Raw genomic sequence first — 15,380 nt, forward strand, 5'->3', positions numbered from 1 at the left:
AGCCGCGAGGGAAAGCGTCTCCCACGTGGCGGGAAGACGACCAAGTCGCGAAAGTGGTCCGGATCAGGCATCAGGACTGCGGACGTGTTAGGGTTGTGACAAACGGGAACATTTTATAGGAGATTGCAGGGCTAAATGAAAGAAACGTGGTAGGCAAGACCACGTGGAGACGAAGTGCAAGGGATGGAAGGATGCCGGAGAAAATGGGACAAACTCTGTGAAGAGAGTCAATGACATCAAAGACTTAAAAACAAATACCCAAATCAATGGAAAGGAAGTTGAAGCCGTCCTGGATACTGGATGTCAGAACAATCTCACGAGGCCGGATGGCCAGATGGCGCTGAATATAGCTGCGAAGCCCACATCTACCTCTAGTAGGACAGGTGGAGATAAGACGCGCGACATCGAAGTCGAGTTCCAAGAGCTCTCTAGCATGGAAAATATCAAAACAAAAAACACGGCTACTTCAAGTTATATTGGCCATACAAAAAACAACAAAACAAAACAAAACAAAACAAAAACACGGCTTTATCAAAGGCGTAACACACCGGATTGAAGCGAGCGGTCGTCCGGTCGCAAGGAAGCCCTATCAAGTGCCGCTGCACTATCAGGAGGCTCTAGGAAAAGATCCCTGTGAAAAGGACATAATTCAGAAATGCAACCCGAGCTATGGGAATCCAATGGTGGTCGTGAAGACGCCTGATGGGACCCTGCGACTATGTGCAAACTACATCACGCTGAATAACCAGACGGAGAAATATCCATACTCAGTGTCGTCCCCAAGTAACATCATGGTAAAGATCCGTGTTGGAAGATTTTTCACGAGGCCAGATCTTTGGCTGGCTTACTAGCAGACCAAACTGGACCCTGAGACACGTTACAAGACGGCATTTATAACTGTCGATATCTCCTCCACTATATGGTTCGGCCGATTGGCATGACAAACTCATGGGCAGTGTTTCAGCGGGTGCTGGCCGAAATTTTGCCTGGCCTGAGCTGCGCGCCGGCCTACGCTGAGGGCGTCTGCGCGAGCACTCCAGAGGATGATTTGGAAGTCAACCCGCGGCAGTTTGGAGGGGTGTTCCAGCACCTTCAAGATGCGGGAGCTCGTCTGCATTTTGAGAAGTGCGAGACTGTCACGAAGGCGATCAAGTGTATGTGACATCAGGTGAGCCATGGATAGGTGTCCGCGCTGATCGACAAAGTGGAAGATATCGCGACGTGGTCTACGCCGACAGCGACGTTCGAGATCCGTCAGGCTCTGGGGCCGACAAGCTTCTAGCGGCTGCTCGTGCCGCGACTTGCCGAATTCCCGGCACCGCTCACCGATCTGTAAAAGAAAGACGTGCCGTTCACGTGGAGAACACGACAAGACCAAGCATTCCAACGGCTCAAGAAAGCTTTGTCAAGTTCACCAGTCCTCGCTGAAGCCAATTCAGCCCAGTCATTCGTGGTGACAGCCGATGCCGCCGATACCAGATGTGGAGTGGCCCTGGAAAATGACTTAAAGCCAGCCGCGAGCACTTCAAAGATGCAAACGTCAAAGAAGAGCGTGACTAGGAAGGAGTTGGCCGCCGTGGTCTTTGGAATCAAGGCATTCATGTTCCTCTTGAAAGGAACACCCTTCCTCGGTGTAACTGACCACTAGTCGCTCCGGAATCTCCTAAAGAAACGCTGTGGAACAGCTGGATTGTATGGGACACTACGGTTTCGACATCATGCATGGACGAGGTCAGGAGACCATGCATGCGATAGCGCTGTCTGGAAGGTCGTTGTGACAACTGACTTTCAAAGCCGACACTCTGAAGTCAGCAACCGATGCGGACGATGCGGACTGTGCGCCCTGAGAGAAGGGTTGTGGCAGAGCATGCTGAGTCAAGCCTCAAGTGCGGAGATGCAGTTTTATGCGCCTGAAAATTCCAAACATCATGTGATCGACGGATTTGTGCTGAGAACGTTTCATCACGGTGTTGACGCTCGGATCTAATTCCAAAGAGTCTGCGAAAGAAGTGTTCTGGGGATGTGTCATGACCATCCAACGCCCGGTTACCTTGGAGTAAGCAGGACGCTGGCTCGACTGACCAAGAACCACTACTGGTACGACGTCAATAGGGATGGAGCCAAAACTGCCTGTCATTCGTCCGGAACAAGATCGAGCGTCAGCACCGCGGCAGCATCGCGAGGGACTGGGCACTGTGCCAGTGATCGGGAGTCCCGATTTCCAGTGGGGAACCGACATCCTGGGACCCCTGGACGCAAGAAAACGAGACAGATGATACATGCTGGTGGTCACAGACTTTTTCACAAAGTGGGCAGAGTAGTCGCTCTCACTGAAACAATGGCTGCAACAGTGGCGAGAAAGATCGTGGAAGTCTTCACTAGGTTCCCTTAGTGCAGCGAACTCCTGACGGACCAAGACGGCAACTTCGAGAGCGAGCTGGTGAAATAACTCCGTGTGTTGCTGGGCGCGACAAAGCTGAGCACGACGCCGTATTACCTGGTGGGCAATATATAGACCGATCAGTTCAACACCGCCGTTTGTGTAATCCTGCGTGCTTGCTACTGTGATGGGTGGGACGAGACACTGTCTTAGGCATTCTCGGCGTACAACAGCCCTATGCATTCGACGGCGGGGTATTCGCCCTACGATCTGATCGTTTGGATTCCAGCCAGAGAGTTTGGCTGTCTATGAGCTGCAGGGATCTGGAGACGAAACCGGTCGTCGTTTCAAGTCTCACGCGATGCTCGCAACTGATGTCAGACGAGATGTACAGAAGAGCACATCTCGGGCCCTCGACACACTGCGGAAAGGAACGTCGGGTCGCCAAGTTTCTTCAACAGGAGATGATATCATGGTTGGATCTCGAGTTCTCATAAACGTCTCAGGAAAAGAGGAAGCTGGACGAAATGTATCAAGAGCCGCACGACGTTCTGGCAGCTCACCGCCCCGACTATGAGATACAACACGGCGTAAGAAGATACAGGGTCGATAGGCGTCACCTATGGCCTTGGCGGAGATCACCGGATGTTCTCGAGCGGGAAAGCGCATTCGCTGATACTTTGGTTGATAACCCCCTCAAGAGCAGAGCGAATTCGGCCAAGATGACACTGGATGGGACGAAGACGTCGCCGCCGAAGATGAATAAGTGGATGCTGGTAATGAAAGGGCCGACAATGCAAATTAAGAAGCTGACACTCTAGCGTCGGCGAAAGGTTACCCTGGCCCAAATCATGACCTTTTGTCGTTTTACCTGTGCAGAAATGATTGAGACGTCAGGTGTCAAGCAAACGCCGGTATAGGTTACATCATCGCGATGTTTCAATCGCGCGTCCAATTGCGAGTGTGGAGGACGTTCGGGATATCCGCTGCAGCGATTATCGTTTTAGAAGGGAAAGGGGATGTTAAGGGTTTTGTCCTCGCATTACCATATGCTTTCTGCTCGCTGCCATATTAGTCAGCTGTTGGGGCTCTCTCTTCGCCCGGGCGCCGAGGTGGGAGGCTGCGGTGTGTCGTGATGGCGGTAGGTTCGTTGGCTTGAGGATTTAGATGCAACACTGCAAAAAGTTCAAGTGTTTAAGACAACCGTCGTCCTCAACGAACCGGGTACACATAGCCATCGCTTGGCATGTAGGTGCGCAAGGTCGTATTGAGAAAACGGGCCAATCAGAGGAAGAACTATCCAAGAACAGCGTCAAAAGCAGAAGCTCTTGTTCAGAAACTTGCCTCTAGCGATCGGTAGCTCGGCGGTATCTGTGGTAGCTACGTAGGTCTCAGCCTGCAGTCATTATTAGCATTCGTTCGGTAGCAATAGCTTATCATAGCAATATTTGTGAACAAATCTATTCGTATCCGCTTTGAGTAGCACTCCGGGCCGAACCTCAATAGCGGGAACATCCTCTGTGAGCGCATGCACTGTGCTGTTCGGCAGAGACGGCGTTCTGGGGCCGCTGGGGCACGGTCACCGGCTGGGGGCACGACCTCGTACCAGGGCAAGGCCAGCCCGCTGCTGCGCGAGGTCCGGCTGCCGCTCATCTCCAGCGACGCCTGCAGGCGTACCTCCTACGGCTCCATCATCACCCGCAACATGATCTGCGCCGGCCTGGCCGCCGGAGGGCGTGACTCGTGTCAGGTCAGTACCTTCAGCAAGGCCGGCGATACTCGTCAGGTCACAACGGCTCGTACTCAAAGAACAGGAAAAGGGACAGCTCAACAGGTGCCGTATTACCAACCGTGTCCGATGCGATCTTATCTAGCGGCTATTGTTAGGGAAAATGCGTCGATGCCACCGACACATGTCATCGATATATACGTTGATAAATTTTCTTAAATTCATTGCCACCAGTCGCGTTGATCCGCCACATATATCGAAAAAACGTGCATTGAACATCATTTTATAGTTTAGATCCGGTTGACGATGATGACGATGATAACGGTTGATGTCCTCGGAAGCCGCCGGTGGGCGAGTCGGTCATTTGGTTGTCGGTTCTGTAGACTAATGTTCTGATCAATATCAGCCTTATCTAACCGCAACGTGAAAACCATTGGTCTGCCGATAAAGAGCACCGCAATCATTTAAACCATTTACAGCACATAATCTCCAGCCTGCCTCTTGCTCATTTCGCGTGTTTATTGCTCGACTGCTTTGCATTCATCAGACTAGAAGTAGACAATACAGAGCAACTGAAATTCAGAAGTCACTGGTGCGGGAATACGAGATTCAGAACAGGAAAGGTGGTACATGGTTTCCTACAGTTCGGTTCTCTGCAGAGGCACACCGCTCAAGTGTGAATGGTAACACCTGGCCCGTATTGCCCATCAGAAGCGCCAACATCCTGGCTTTGCATAGTCACCCTAGAATACAGTCACGGCTTCGCGGTTGTGGCTTGGTGTGACGCTGCGGCTTCGTGAGCTCGGCGGCAATAACCTGTGATCACACGACCCTGCTCCAGATTCCCCTACCTGCCGGTAGGATGCCTCCCTGCTCCAGGTTTCTCACTCTACCGGCAGGGTGACTCGGGCGGCCCTCTGGTGGTGCGGCAAGAGCACAGGTGGCGCCTCGTCGGTGTCGTCAGCTTTGGCTTCAAGTGCGCGGCCGCTCAATATCCGGGCGTCTACACCCGGGTACAAAATTACGTCGACTGGATCAACTGGTACATCGACAATGAATAGCAAATCTGACCTCAAGTCTTGAAATGGTGAGCAACAGTGCTGCAAGACCACAGCATGGCCTCCATTGACCATGATGGAATGTCCACCGCAAAAGGCCATTCAAACCACAGGCGAGGGAAAGTTATGGAATTAGTTACGTGTTCATATGAGATTCAAAAGTGTGCCATATTTCCGTACTGTTTTACGCGATAGCCACTTTAGCTGATACATGATAAATAAAGGTGACTTGTGGTCGCTGTTGGCCAAGCTTCTCTTTGATGGTTTGCAAGACCGCAATGTAACAAAAGCGTACAACGCGAATGGCATGAGCTGGGTCAAGCACCGTGCTTTAAAGAAGACGACTATAAAGGTTGTTTTACATTACGTAAGGGAATTAGTCTGGGGTTTTAATAGACATATTCCGGAATCAGAGCTGGGGTTTGTTGCGTGAACCATGACCCACCATCAGGTTGTGAAATTTCGGATCAAGGACGAAATTTTTGGCAGACACTGAACGCTCCGTCTCGTTCGATACGGTCCGTCCTGCCGCTGACGGCAACATACATCCCTCGCGTAAAAACGACCCAGTCCGTCCTTCGCTCAGACGGCAAACATACACACCGTGGCATAAAAACATGTTAGCGGTTGAAGACATTATTATGAGGCTTAGCGATTCCAGACATTCTCCGTCAACCAAAGCCTCCTAGCGTGAGGTGGCCTGTGTGTGCGTGCCAGGTGCCTGTGTCAATGCTGCACCCAGCGGAACACGTGCCTGGTGCCTGTATCGATACTGACTGCACCGCTGCGAAACACGTGCCAGGTGCCTGTGTCAGTACTGACTACACACAACCGAAACACGTGCCAGGTGCTAGTGTCGATACTGGCTGCGCCACAGCGAAACACGTGCCAGGTGCCAGTGTCGATACTGACTGCACTACACGCCAGAGAAACACGTGCCTGGTGCCTGTGTTAATACTGAAGAAGCAGCAGCCAGTCTGGTATTGGGCCGAGGGATCCAGTAGGAGCCGGGATCCAGTCTCGTTAAAGGGAAACATCCGGCAAAAATAAGAGCCAGGTTGACAATTGGCCGAAAGGTCCCAAGAACCAAGATCCAAACTGATACCAAGCCAAGAAAACCAGCAATAAACTATAGCCAGGCTGGCATTATGTTGAAAGATACAGCAAGAACCAATATTTAGCCTGAAACACGTAGAGATAAATTAAAAAATCCAATATGCAGCTCAGGATTTAGCAGGATTAAGCTGAGACCCAGCAAGAACCAATTTCCTGTGGATGATGCCAACGTAACCAGGAAGAACAAAAATCCTACCTGAGCCCCCTGTCAGCAAGAACCAAGGTGTTACTCAGGGGTACAATTTTCAAAGTAGTTTTAGAGGCTGAACAGGGAAAATAGCTAGACCTATTCCCGCTGCTCTGTCTTTTCTGTCTTGTCTTGTGCTGGGAGGGCTGGATGACCAACAGTGTAAAACACACCTCTAGCGTTCCTTGAGGTTATGCAAATACATGCGACCTGTCTCATAAGTGGTTCATTAACGTACATCGAACCACGTACGTTGCTGGATTATTTCAGAAAGCTTTCCAAGATTTAAGTCGCTTTATGCAACCATATCACAATAAGATCTACAAACATCTGCCTCACTGTAGAGTGGAGCATGAAAAAGGAACTATGTACCTTTGGCCGTTCCATTTTTATGCTTGCATGTAGTCTTGTGTATAGCTGAGAACTCACTTTTGATACTTGTACCATAAGCTTTTCTCCAAGGCTGGTCAGTGCAATATCCGTAAATTTGTAAAATTGCTACCTCACCACAATAACCCAAGATTTGCTCAACTTACTGATTCACGGAAATTGCTGCTCATTTGCATCACGTTGCGCTTCTTCAAACAAATCCTTGCTTACGGGTCACTGTAATGGGAGCTGCTTTCCAAGACAATAAGCCCTCATGAGTACAGGTGACTGCAAGCTTTGATGACTGCATCTTAGCAACCAGACTGGAGAGCAAATGCCATAACGCGTAAAATAATTGCGGTGCTTCACCTTATTCGAGCTGATCTATTCCAACCTCCTTTTTTGCAACCGTTTTGGATACGTAATAGGCATTATAGTCAAGTTACCAAAATGTGACCCTCAATGTCAACCCGCGCCAGAGTGACCGGTTGGATACTCTTCGACGGTGGTGGGGGGATTTGACCCGCTGAGATCTCAAGAACTAGGAGAGCTAGACACCAAATTCACAGGGTGTATTGACCTGTATATAAACTCACTTAAATCAAAGTTTAAAGTTCCCGGGTGATGACTTTCAAGTAAAATAGGGTCAGACAAGGTCAAATTACAGGCTGGTCTCTAAAGACCCCCTAGAAAGTAGATGACTGGAAACTAGGTCAATACTTAGAGGACACCAATTTCATTTAGCAATAGACAGCAGTAGAACTATAAAAAGACAGACGACATTTGGTCTAAGCGTAGTGAATTACTAGGCATATTGGGTGTATTTAACAGTATGGCAAGATCCTAATGTGATTGTTGGTGCACCATCCATAATAGACGCCCCTTTTATTCCGCAATGACAAGCGCATTGCTTCAGTTGTCAGATAGCCATTTGTGAATATTGGGCAATAATCTTCAGCTAGCATCAAAGCTTTATTAGTTGTAATGGTGGTATCAGGTCGTGCTGATTGTTTTTCTGGCATGTGGTGGTTTATCTTTATGTGTGTGAGAGCAGAAATATGCGGGTTATCCTGTGCGATAGGTTCAGCTGTCAGGCGATGACTCCCAAGTTGAGGGCAACTGATCCATAACTAACAGTTAAGTTTTGTTAGTTGCATTGGTGATATCAGCACATGCTGATTGTTTGAGATCCAGGATGTTGGGCGAAAGGACCAGCAGGAACCATGATCAAGGGTTTTATTTTGTCAAGAAACCAGTTGGAACCAGGATCAGCGACCTGGTTTTGTCGAAGCAGCCACTGGGATCCAAGAGCAAGCTGGGAACCGGGCACACGTTGTATTGAATGCCTATTATATTCAGCACAAGAACTGCCAGCTCAACATGGGTAGGATGTCCTACTGCACTATCTCGTAGCGCTAAGAACACGATCGGTTTGCAGGCCAGGGACGAGTTGCTGACCACTTAAACAATGAGGGCGAAACACGCGCGCGCAGTTTGGACGCACTTCAAGCCACCTGGCTTTTACCTGGGGCGGCACCAGGCTCCCCCACTGGCAGCCTACCCACGTGCCAAGTTTGGCAATCGCAACTTATCCCCGTTGGCGGCGCGGGGTGAGCCACTTCAGGGGTTGCAGGCGCCCGACGGCACGTCCCGTGACACGCACCGGGCACCGACGAATAAATCATGGAAGGCATTGGTGGCCATGCTCTCACCGACGGAGGGATCCGTACGCCCATCCGTTTGATCTGCAACCGCAACATTTGGATTTTTGCAGAACCAGTAGCACGTTGCATGTCTCTGCGCTACATCTTTACTTACTGTACTTCTATTAGCTTTGCATATTTACCCCTCTACGTAAAAGTTTTGACGACACTTTTACAGTATTTTCGAGAAAGTTAACATTTCATAGGCCAATAAAAAATACAGAAGCAAGAGCATCCATGTGACATCAAATTGCTGAGAACATACGCTGTCATTTTCCGCACGGCGCTCGTGGAGAACAACTTGCTTTCATGTTGGTCATTGGGACTTTACGACGCACTCAGTTTCTGATGCCTTGCAGAGTCGGCTGCATCTCCCCCTCTCTGGAAGGCGGCCACCGCGGGGAATCGAACGTCTTACTGTTGATTTCTCAGACGCGGACCTCAGCCACTTCACTATCGGCACACTAGAACCTTTCGAAAGTCCGAGTACATATATATATATATATATATATATATATATATATATATATATATATGTGTGTGTGTGTGTGTGTAATTTATTTTAATCCTTCCCCCTCTCCCTCTCTCTATTTTTGTCTGTGGGTTTCCCTATGGTTCCATTGACTGGGAGCCTCTGGCTCATTTATCTAGCGAAAAAAGCATACTGCTGTACAGCAACAAACTTGGAATAAGTTTACAAATGTAGTCTTTGTCATCGACTTTGAAATATATGAAGAACAATTACCGGTCTTTCACTTTAAATACCCTAAATTACAGGGACCGCAAAATGAAACGCATTGAACTTGATGAGCCATATTCGTTTAAGACAACACTAAGGCTCGAGTAGGCAGCGTTTGTGAAAGCGTGGTTTATCGGAGCAGACGAAGCGTACAGTAACTTATTGATCCGTACTAAGAATATAATTCGGCTCCCCATCCAAGCCCTTTTTGTGTTGGCCTGTCTGCAGCGTTATACACTCGCGAGGCCTGTCGAACTGAATGTATCGGATCGCATCGTATCGCATTGACAATGCGACCACGGAATCAACCGCACGTAAACCATCGGAGTCGTAAAATTCGACGCACAATTTACAAATTTATTTACACGTTGTTCCGAAACTTGATATAACAGATTTGCCGGATGGTACTGACTGATGATGCTGACACTTCTGTGATGTCAAGTTGTCGGGGGAGGGGGGACGACGGACCACGGACGGACGCGGACGACGGGCACGCTGACACACCGACAAACAGACAGATAGGCAGCGGGACGGGCGCCGACCGCGGGGCTCTCGCGCCAGAGCTCCGTCTCGGGACGCTCTCTGCAACGAGAGATGACTAGATCGCACTCAGTCCACCCACCGCCAGTGGGCTGCGGACAGCTGCACGCCACACGCACACGCGCATCGCGCCAGTATACACACATCACAAGTGAAATATACATATGTATGGGTTCGAGCAGACAGAGCTTATAAAAACGTCCTTGGAAGGAGTGCGCGCGGCGGCCGGCCGGCCGGTGGGCGCCGCACCCAGGCCGATCCGGGCGGCGCCAACGGCCGGCGGGCACGCGCGCCCTGCGTCGGGTCACGTGCCGGAGACTGTACACAGCTGCTGAGTGGTGGCACCGCCAGGTGGCAGGGCGGTGGGGAGGTGGCCTCCCAGTGAAAGATGGGTCGAGATGTTGTTTCGTTTACCTGGAAACACGTGGGGCGAGGTCAGCCGCTGCAGACGTTAGTAAAGGCAACCAAAGATCTTTGAGGAGGTTTCAAGGATAACAACCATTGACACTGGCCTACTTACACAATGTGAAACATTGGTGAGCACGGATGTCGACAGGAAACGATCAGATAGCATAACGCAACTCACACAAGTGGTAATTGAGTTAACATTGCATTTTTGTCTTTACATTTTGCACTTAAGACAGACTGGCACGTTCGACAATACCCCGCCTTACCGTTGTTGGGACATTTAGTGTAAGCCACAGCATTCAGTTTAAGGAAGGATGGAGATGAAGAACACGGATGGAATACCTGTTTAGATGATCGCCTCGGCTTGTGCGTTGGAATGCACATCATGGGGAGTGTTAGCGAGCACTTGTGTGCATACCAACACACCAAACAAGGACGATAGCCCGACCTGTTATTTTTTCAACCCACATAATCAGCTTCGAACGTCTGTAATGACATGAAATAAGGCTGCACTTGCACAAGCTGATTGCACAAACCTTTGTGGTAGCCATGCACTTACGGACTGTGCAATGTGCGGTGTAGTATGTGGAGGTCGGCGCCCTGATGTTGTAAGCTTAAACAACCAATTTTTACTTCGATAAAGTCGACTTTTATAGTGGACAAATTCAATGATATATAAATAAGAGAATTAGTAAGCAGAGGACCAGAATCAAAAGTCAGCGTTTCACTTCGCCCAAAAGTATCGCTAGGAGTATAAAGTGATAACGATGGGTGGATCCAGTACCGGATCTTGAGTGTTTTTTTTAAGTTTCGAAGATAATGATGATTGCTCGAAAACGGCCAAGCCTGCCAATGGTTTATGTCCTCCCTAATCTCTACCAGAGTCGTTTGGAGCGGCTTGAGGCCTTTGGTTACCCTGGGCACGCCGGTGGCGCGTGGCGTATCTGGCATATGTACAACGCAAAAGGCATGCAAACTGAGAGGTCTTCAGCATTTCGCACCAAACCTATCTACAAGACGCAAGGCGGAGCGTGGCACGCTCCGCGGCCACGCACGCAGCGGAGCCGGCAGACACCGTTTCCGGTTAATGTCGACGCGGCTGGCGCGTTCGCTCAGCCTGTCTGCCGCCGCAGTCGGGCGCTGGCGGCCGTGGCATGCCGGTCGGGCCGAGGGCAAGTTACCTGCGCTGGGCGAGGCGCTGACCGCGGCTAGGGCACACTACGCGGCCGACTCAGGGAAAGGGCCAGCCAGCATTCGCTTGATGAAACCTAGGGAGCAGGCGAGTCAAGCAGACAGGACACCACGAAAGCATTAGGCTAGCCTCGGGAGCTTCCACGGCATGCCGAGTCGCCTCGTCTGTTTAATGTCATAAACTCAACGAGGCGACAGCAGCTTTCGTGTGCCGTGATAGCCCCCGTGCATGGCACTTTCTATTGCCGGACAGAGCTGTTCGCTCGAAGCGCGGCTGCTGGTCATAAAAGGTAGTACAAAATGCGACGGCTTTGAAATATTGCGGGAAGCCTGGACTTCACCACGCATGGACGGGAACTTTGATTCACTCATTGCTACCTTCTGGGGTTTGCCGACTTCCTGGCTTACTTCTCTGGATTGGGACCGGCCAGTAGCCTTTTGACAAAGGCTGAAAAGCAATCACCAGTTTGACTGGGCTGGCCATTTTCCAGCGCAAATGACGGTCGCCCCGCGGGTGCGGCACTAACAACGGGTGGCTTACAGTGCAGTTATCCAACGGACGTGGGGTCAGGCCACACACGGGCGGAGGCGGGGGGAGGCAATCTATCATACTCTTGTCCGAAGCTCCTCCGACGTACTGAAAACGTCAACTGAGTGCTGAGGCCAGGCTTGTCTGAGGGTGGGGGTGGGGGGGGGGGGGGGAGGGCAGGAGGTCCTGCGAGAGAGCAATGATAACCACATGGAGAGCGGCTGCTTCGGTGAGTTTCCCGCCACAACTGGGACTCGCTGCCATGCCGGTCGCCATGCCTGCTTGGAAAGGGAATCATCTACCTCTCGTGCGTGAATGTTGAGAACTTGCGAATCTACTTCGCGTCCGGGAAAGGTCCAGCTATCAGCCTTTTGCAGAAGGCTGCAATATAGGCAATGATGCAGCTCTAGTTACCTACACAAGAGCTCTAGTTACCTACACAAGAGCTCTAGTTACCTACACACGATTCACTCACGCCTGGGCCACTACTACGTTGCTCGTCAATGCATCGGCTATGATACACGACATGATACAAACGAACTAGTAAACCTACATATTGACTGAAACTGAGCTTATGCCGAACCAGGTAGTGCTGCGTTCAAGACGCTCGTCACACGTGTGCAGTCAACACTCTCTATGTTTAGAGCCGCTTTTAAACACGGCCTGCTTCTAATATTGCGGAAATGCACAGTGCTCGGTCATCGCTACGGTGTCAACGCCATACATCTCACCCACGCTGAGCATCACAGTACGCTAAGGACAGGGTGCGAGTTGTCTACGGTAACCTGTAGTAGGTTTCCCCTCTTGCGCCAAACACTATCTGCTATCTGCGGGCTATTCACACGACCTACTTCATTCTCGTAACGCACCACTTACGCGTCTTCGATGATATATTTTTTAATGATTTTGCGTGCTCATTGCAGCATTGTGCAAATTTTCTTAAGGAAAGCTGAAATGGGGTCAACAGTGATGCGCGATGTATCGTGAGAGTCTGAACTATAAGACCTACCCGCCGGTTAAAACCATGTAACCTACACGCTGTGACGATCAAAATGGAACTAAACCGATACGTACGACACTTTCCGCTGATTGCACAGAAAATTACACTGGGCACCAGCGCAAACAAAATTCGTTGCCAATAAAAACACAATAAAAAATCATAAAAACGCGAAATGCTCAGCCTTCGATCCAACAACAGATCTTCGACCAAGTCTGATCCATAGCACTATGAGGGGTACCCCAAAACAAAAATACCGTTCCCCGCACCCGCAGACATACAGCTTTAGGTCGTGCATTCGGGAACAAGATCCGGTGTCAACTTACGCTCGTATGGAATAAAGCCATCCTCGTCCTCTTCATCGCAGCACTCGGCCATGATCTGCGTAACTTCCTTATCAGACAGCCGCTCACCTAAGGCAATTCCGGTCATCAGTGGGCATGGTCGTATGACGCGCATGGTAACTAGCACTGAGCTACGTTTGAACATTTAAAAGGTATCTCTGGCATTTGCTGGAAAAATCTACGTTATGTACGAAAGCATACCAGACAAAAGATCTTAGCAGTGCTGAATACGCTCATGTCGAAGTAATAATGTTATCATTTGAAAATGGGACCCGGTTCCAAGCCGTGACTGCATTTTAAAGTCAAGGATGTGGAGCCGGTGAGACACGCGCGAAATGAATGTTGTTCACAAAGGAACACAGAATGGCAAGGAAATGTAGAACGTCGGCCCGACGTCCAAGCAAGGATCACTACGCTGAACGGAAGCTGCATTATTCTACAATAACCGCAATACGGTACCAACGATCGAATCCAGACCAGGCATGTCTGCGCACAGTACGCAGCATGAAATACCCATAACGAATGTCCACAGTGCCTGGTGAAGTGATGAGTAACTCTGCACGACCCTCTCAAAATTCTCAGAAACATCGCCCGTGTAGCATAGTCGCGAATGTTTGAGAAAATGTCTGAACAGATAGGGTTGTCCCGCCACAACAGGGCAACAGTTTGGACATCCTACATCAGCGTCCAGCCACTGACCGAGGGAGAGCAGGACGTGTGAGAGTTCAGCCGCCATCATGGTGCCGTTCTCGGCCTTGTCGTAGAGTTTCAGGCATTCCATAAAGTCTTCGAAGCCACCCTGGTCCTTGTCCTTCTTGACCTGCGAGAAGATCGGCAGGAACTCGTCCAGCTTCAGCTTCTTCTGCTCTGTAAGGAGCAGATGGGGACTATGTTACAGACCAGCTGAGAACGCACAATGCGACAGCGGTAAGCGGCAGATTGTGACTTCGCTACAGACCAGCTGAGCGCGACCAATCAGCATGTTACGTGTGACGGGAAATGGTGATGAACGACATTTGTTCAGGATTGCATACCACAACGCAATAATATTTGTTATTGTGAGTTCAGAGTTCTTATGCTGGCAGTTATTGGCTTTCAATACACCAGAAGAACTGGTTGAACGACGCTATCAAAGGAAAAAACTGTAGCTGTATAGTCAATGCTCGACGTTTCAAGTTGTGCTCGTGGTTACGAGTGAGGGTATGAAGATTGATGACTAACAGCATGAGAACTCTGAGCTCCTAATGCCGGAAACCAGGACATTAATACATTCCTTTCCTATATCGAATATTCGTAGGACACATCGCTCACATGGAGTCCATTACCCTCTTCCATACTATGACGTGACACAGTCTACAAGAAGGGGCCAATGCTTTCTGCGAGCTATGCTGTCAGTCAGTGGGAGTGACTCCAGCCGGCTGTGTATCTGCTTACTCTTGATCTTCTGCCCGCCGAGCTTCTCGATCATCTCCAGGGTGGGGTTGAGGTTGAGCGCGCGGAGCACGTCGCCCAAGTAGTAGGCGTCAACCTCCTCCTTGCCTTCGAAGTCGTAGATGGAGAAGGCAAACTGAGCCCCTGCGAATGTAACGTTGGTGTTGAGCAGGTATGCGGGTGTGTGCATGTGACGAACGTCTCGAAGACATGTGTAGGAAGGTGGCAACGTTAGCATGTTTTTTTTCTGAGGCGTATGCAGCATACACATTTGCTTCATGCTGTTTACTGGTGTGCTTATGCAGCATTTCACCCTCTATGGAATAGAAAAGCAGGTAAGGCACGCAGAGGTGTTTGCACCTTCGCCAGGCATTACATCTGGCTAGTGCATCTCAAAGCACAAGCCGAAGCTGTCAGGGTCGGTCAACTTGTGTTGACGCCTGCAGCACGCGTAGGACGTTACGCACATGCGCAGTTGACGCGTTGCTTTATGTACAATTTAACAACTTGTGCAATTTTCACTATTTCGGAGAAAAAATTATCTTGAGACCTACTTCAACATCGTGTTGACCTCCGATGGGGTCCATAATATTTATAAAATGGCACGAAACTTATCAAGTTGGAGCTGTTCGCGAAGGATGGTGAGCATGTTCTGTCTC

The 15,380-nt window shown here is 50.0% G+C and overlaps 2 protein-coding genes across 6 annotated transcripts; one reads left to right on the top strand and one right to left on the bottom strand.

The window, feature by feature from the left end:
• Positions 1 to 3,515: 3,515 nt before the first annotated feature.
• LOC119111328 (transmembrane protease serine 3-like) lies at positions 3,516 to 5,277 on the top strand. The gene is made up of 3 exons (XM_037235143.1): positions 3,516 to 3,521; positions 3,930 to 4,130; positions 5,009 to 5,277. The coding sequence occupies exons 1-3, from the start codon at positions 3,516 to 3,518 to the stop codon at positions 5,168 to 5,170; spliced, it is 369 nt and encodes a 122-aa protein (XP_037091038.1). The 3' UTR covers positions 5,171 to 5,277.
• A 4,767-nt stretch (positions 5,278 to 10,044) lies between these two features.
• On the bottom strand, positions 10,045 to 14,974 carry LOC119112116 (myosin light chain 1). Of its 5 annotated transcripts, none has more exons than XM_037236140.1 (5): positions 14,725 to 14,974; positions 13,990 to 14,157; positions 13,273 to 13,359; positions 11,799 to 11,868; positions 10,045 to 10,235 (listed from the first exon to the last, which is right to left on the bottom strand). In XM_037236140.1, exons 1-4 carry the CDS (start codon positions 14,957 to 14,959, stop codon positions 11,825 to 11,827), a joined length of 534 nt encoding a protein of 177 aa, XP_037092035.1. In that variant the 5' UTR covers positions 14,960 to 14,974; the 3' UTR covers positions 10,045 to 10,235; positions 11,799 to 11,824. The 5 variants fall into 5 exon arrangements, with proteins under 5 accessions (XP_037092035.1, XP_037092034.1, XP_037092037.1 ...); XM_037236139.1 differs by lacking the exon at positions 11,799 to 11,868 and adding an exon at positions 12,252 to 12,330; XM_037236142.1 differs by lacking the exon at positions 11,799 to 11,868 and adding an exon at positions 12,826 to 12,898.
• Positions 14,975 to 15,380: the final 406 nt, after the last annotated feature.

This window comes from Pollicipes pollicipes, unplaced genomic scaffold (assembly GCF_011947565.3).
Source record: "Pollicipes pollicipes isolate AB1234 unplaced genomic scaffold, Ppol_2.1 Scaffold_7261;HRSCAF=8764_pilon_pilon_pilon, whole genome shotgun sequence".
NCBI classification, from domain to species: Eukaryota; Metazoa; Arthropoda; class Thecostraca; order Pollicipedomorpha; family Pollicipedidae; genus Pollicipes; species Pollicipes pollicipes.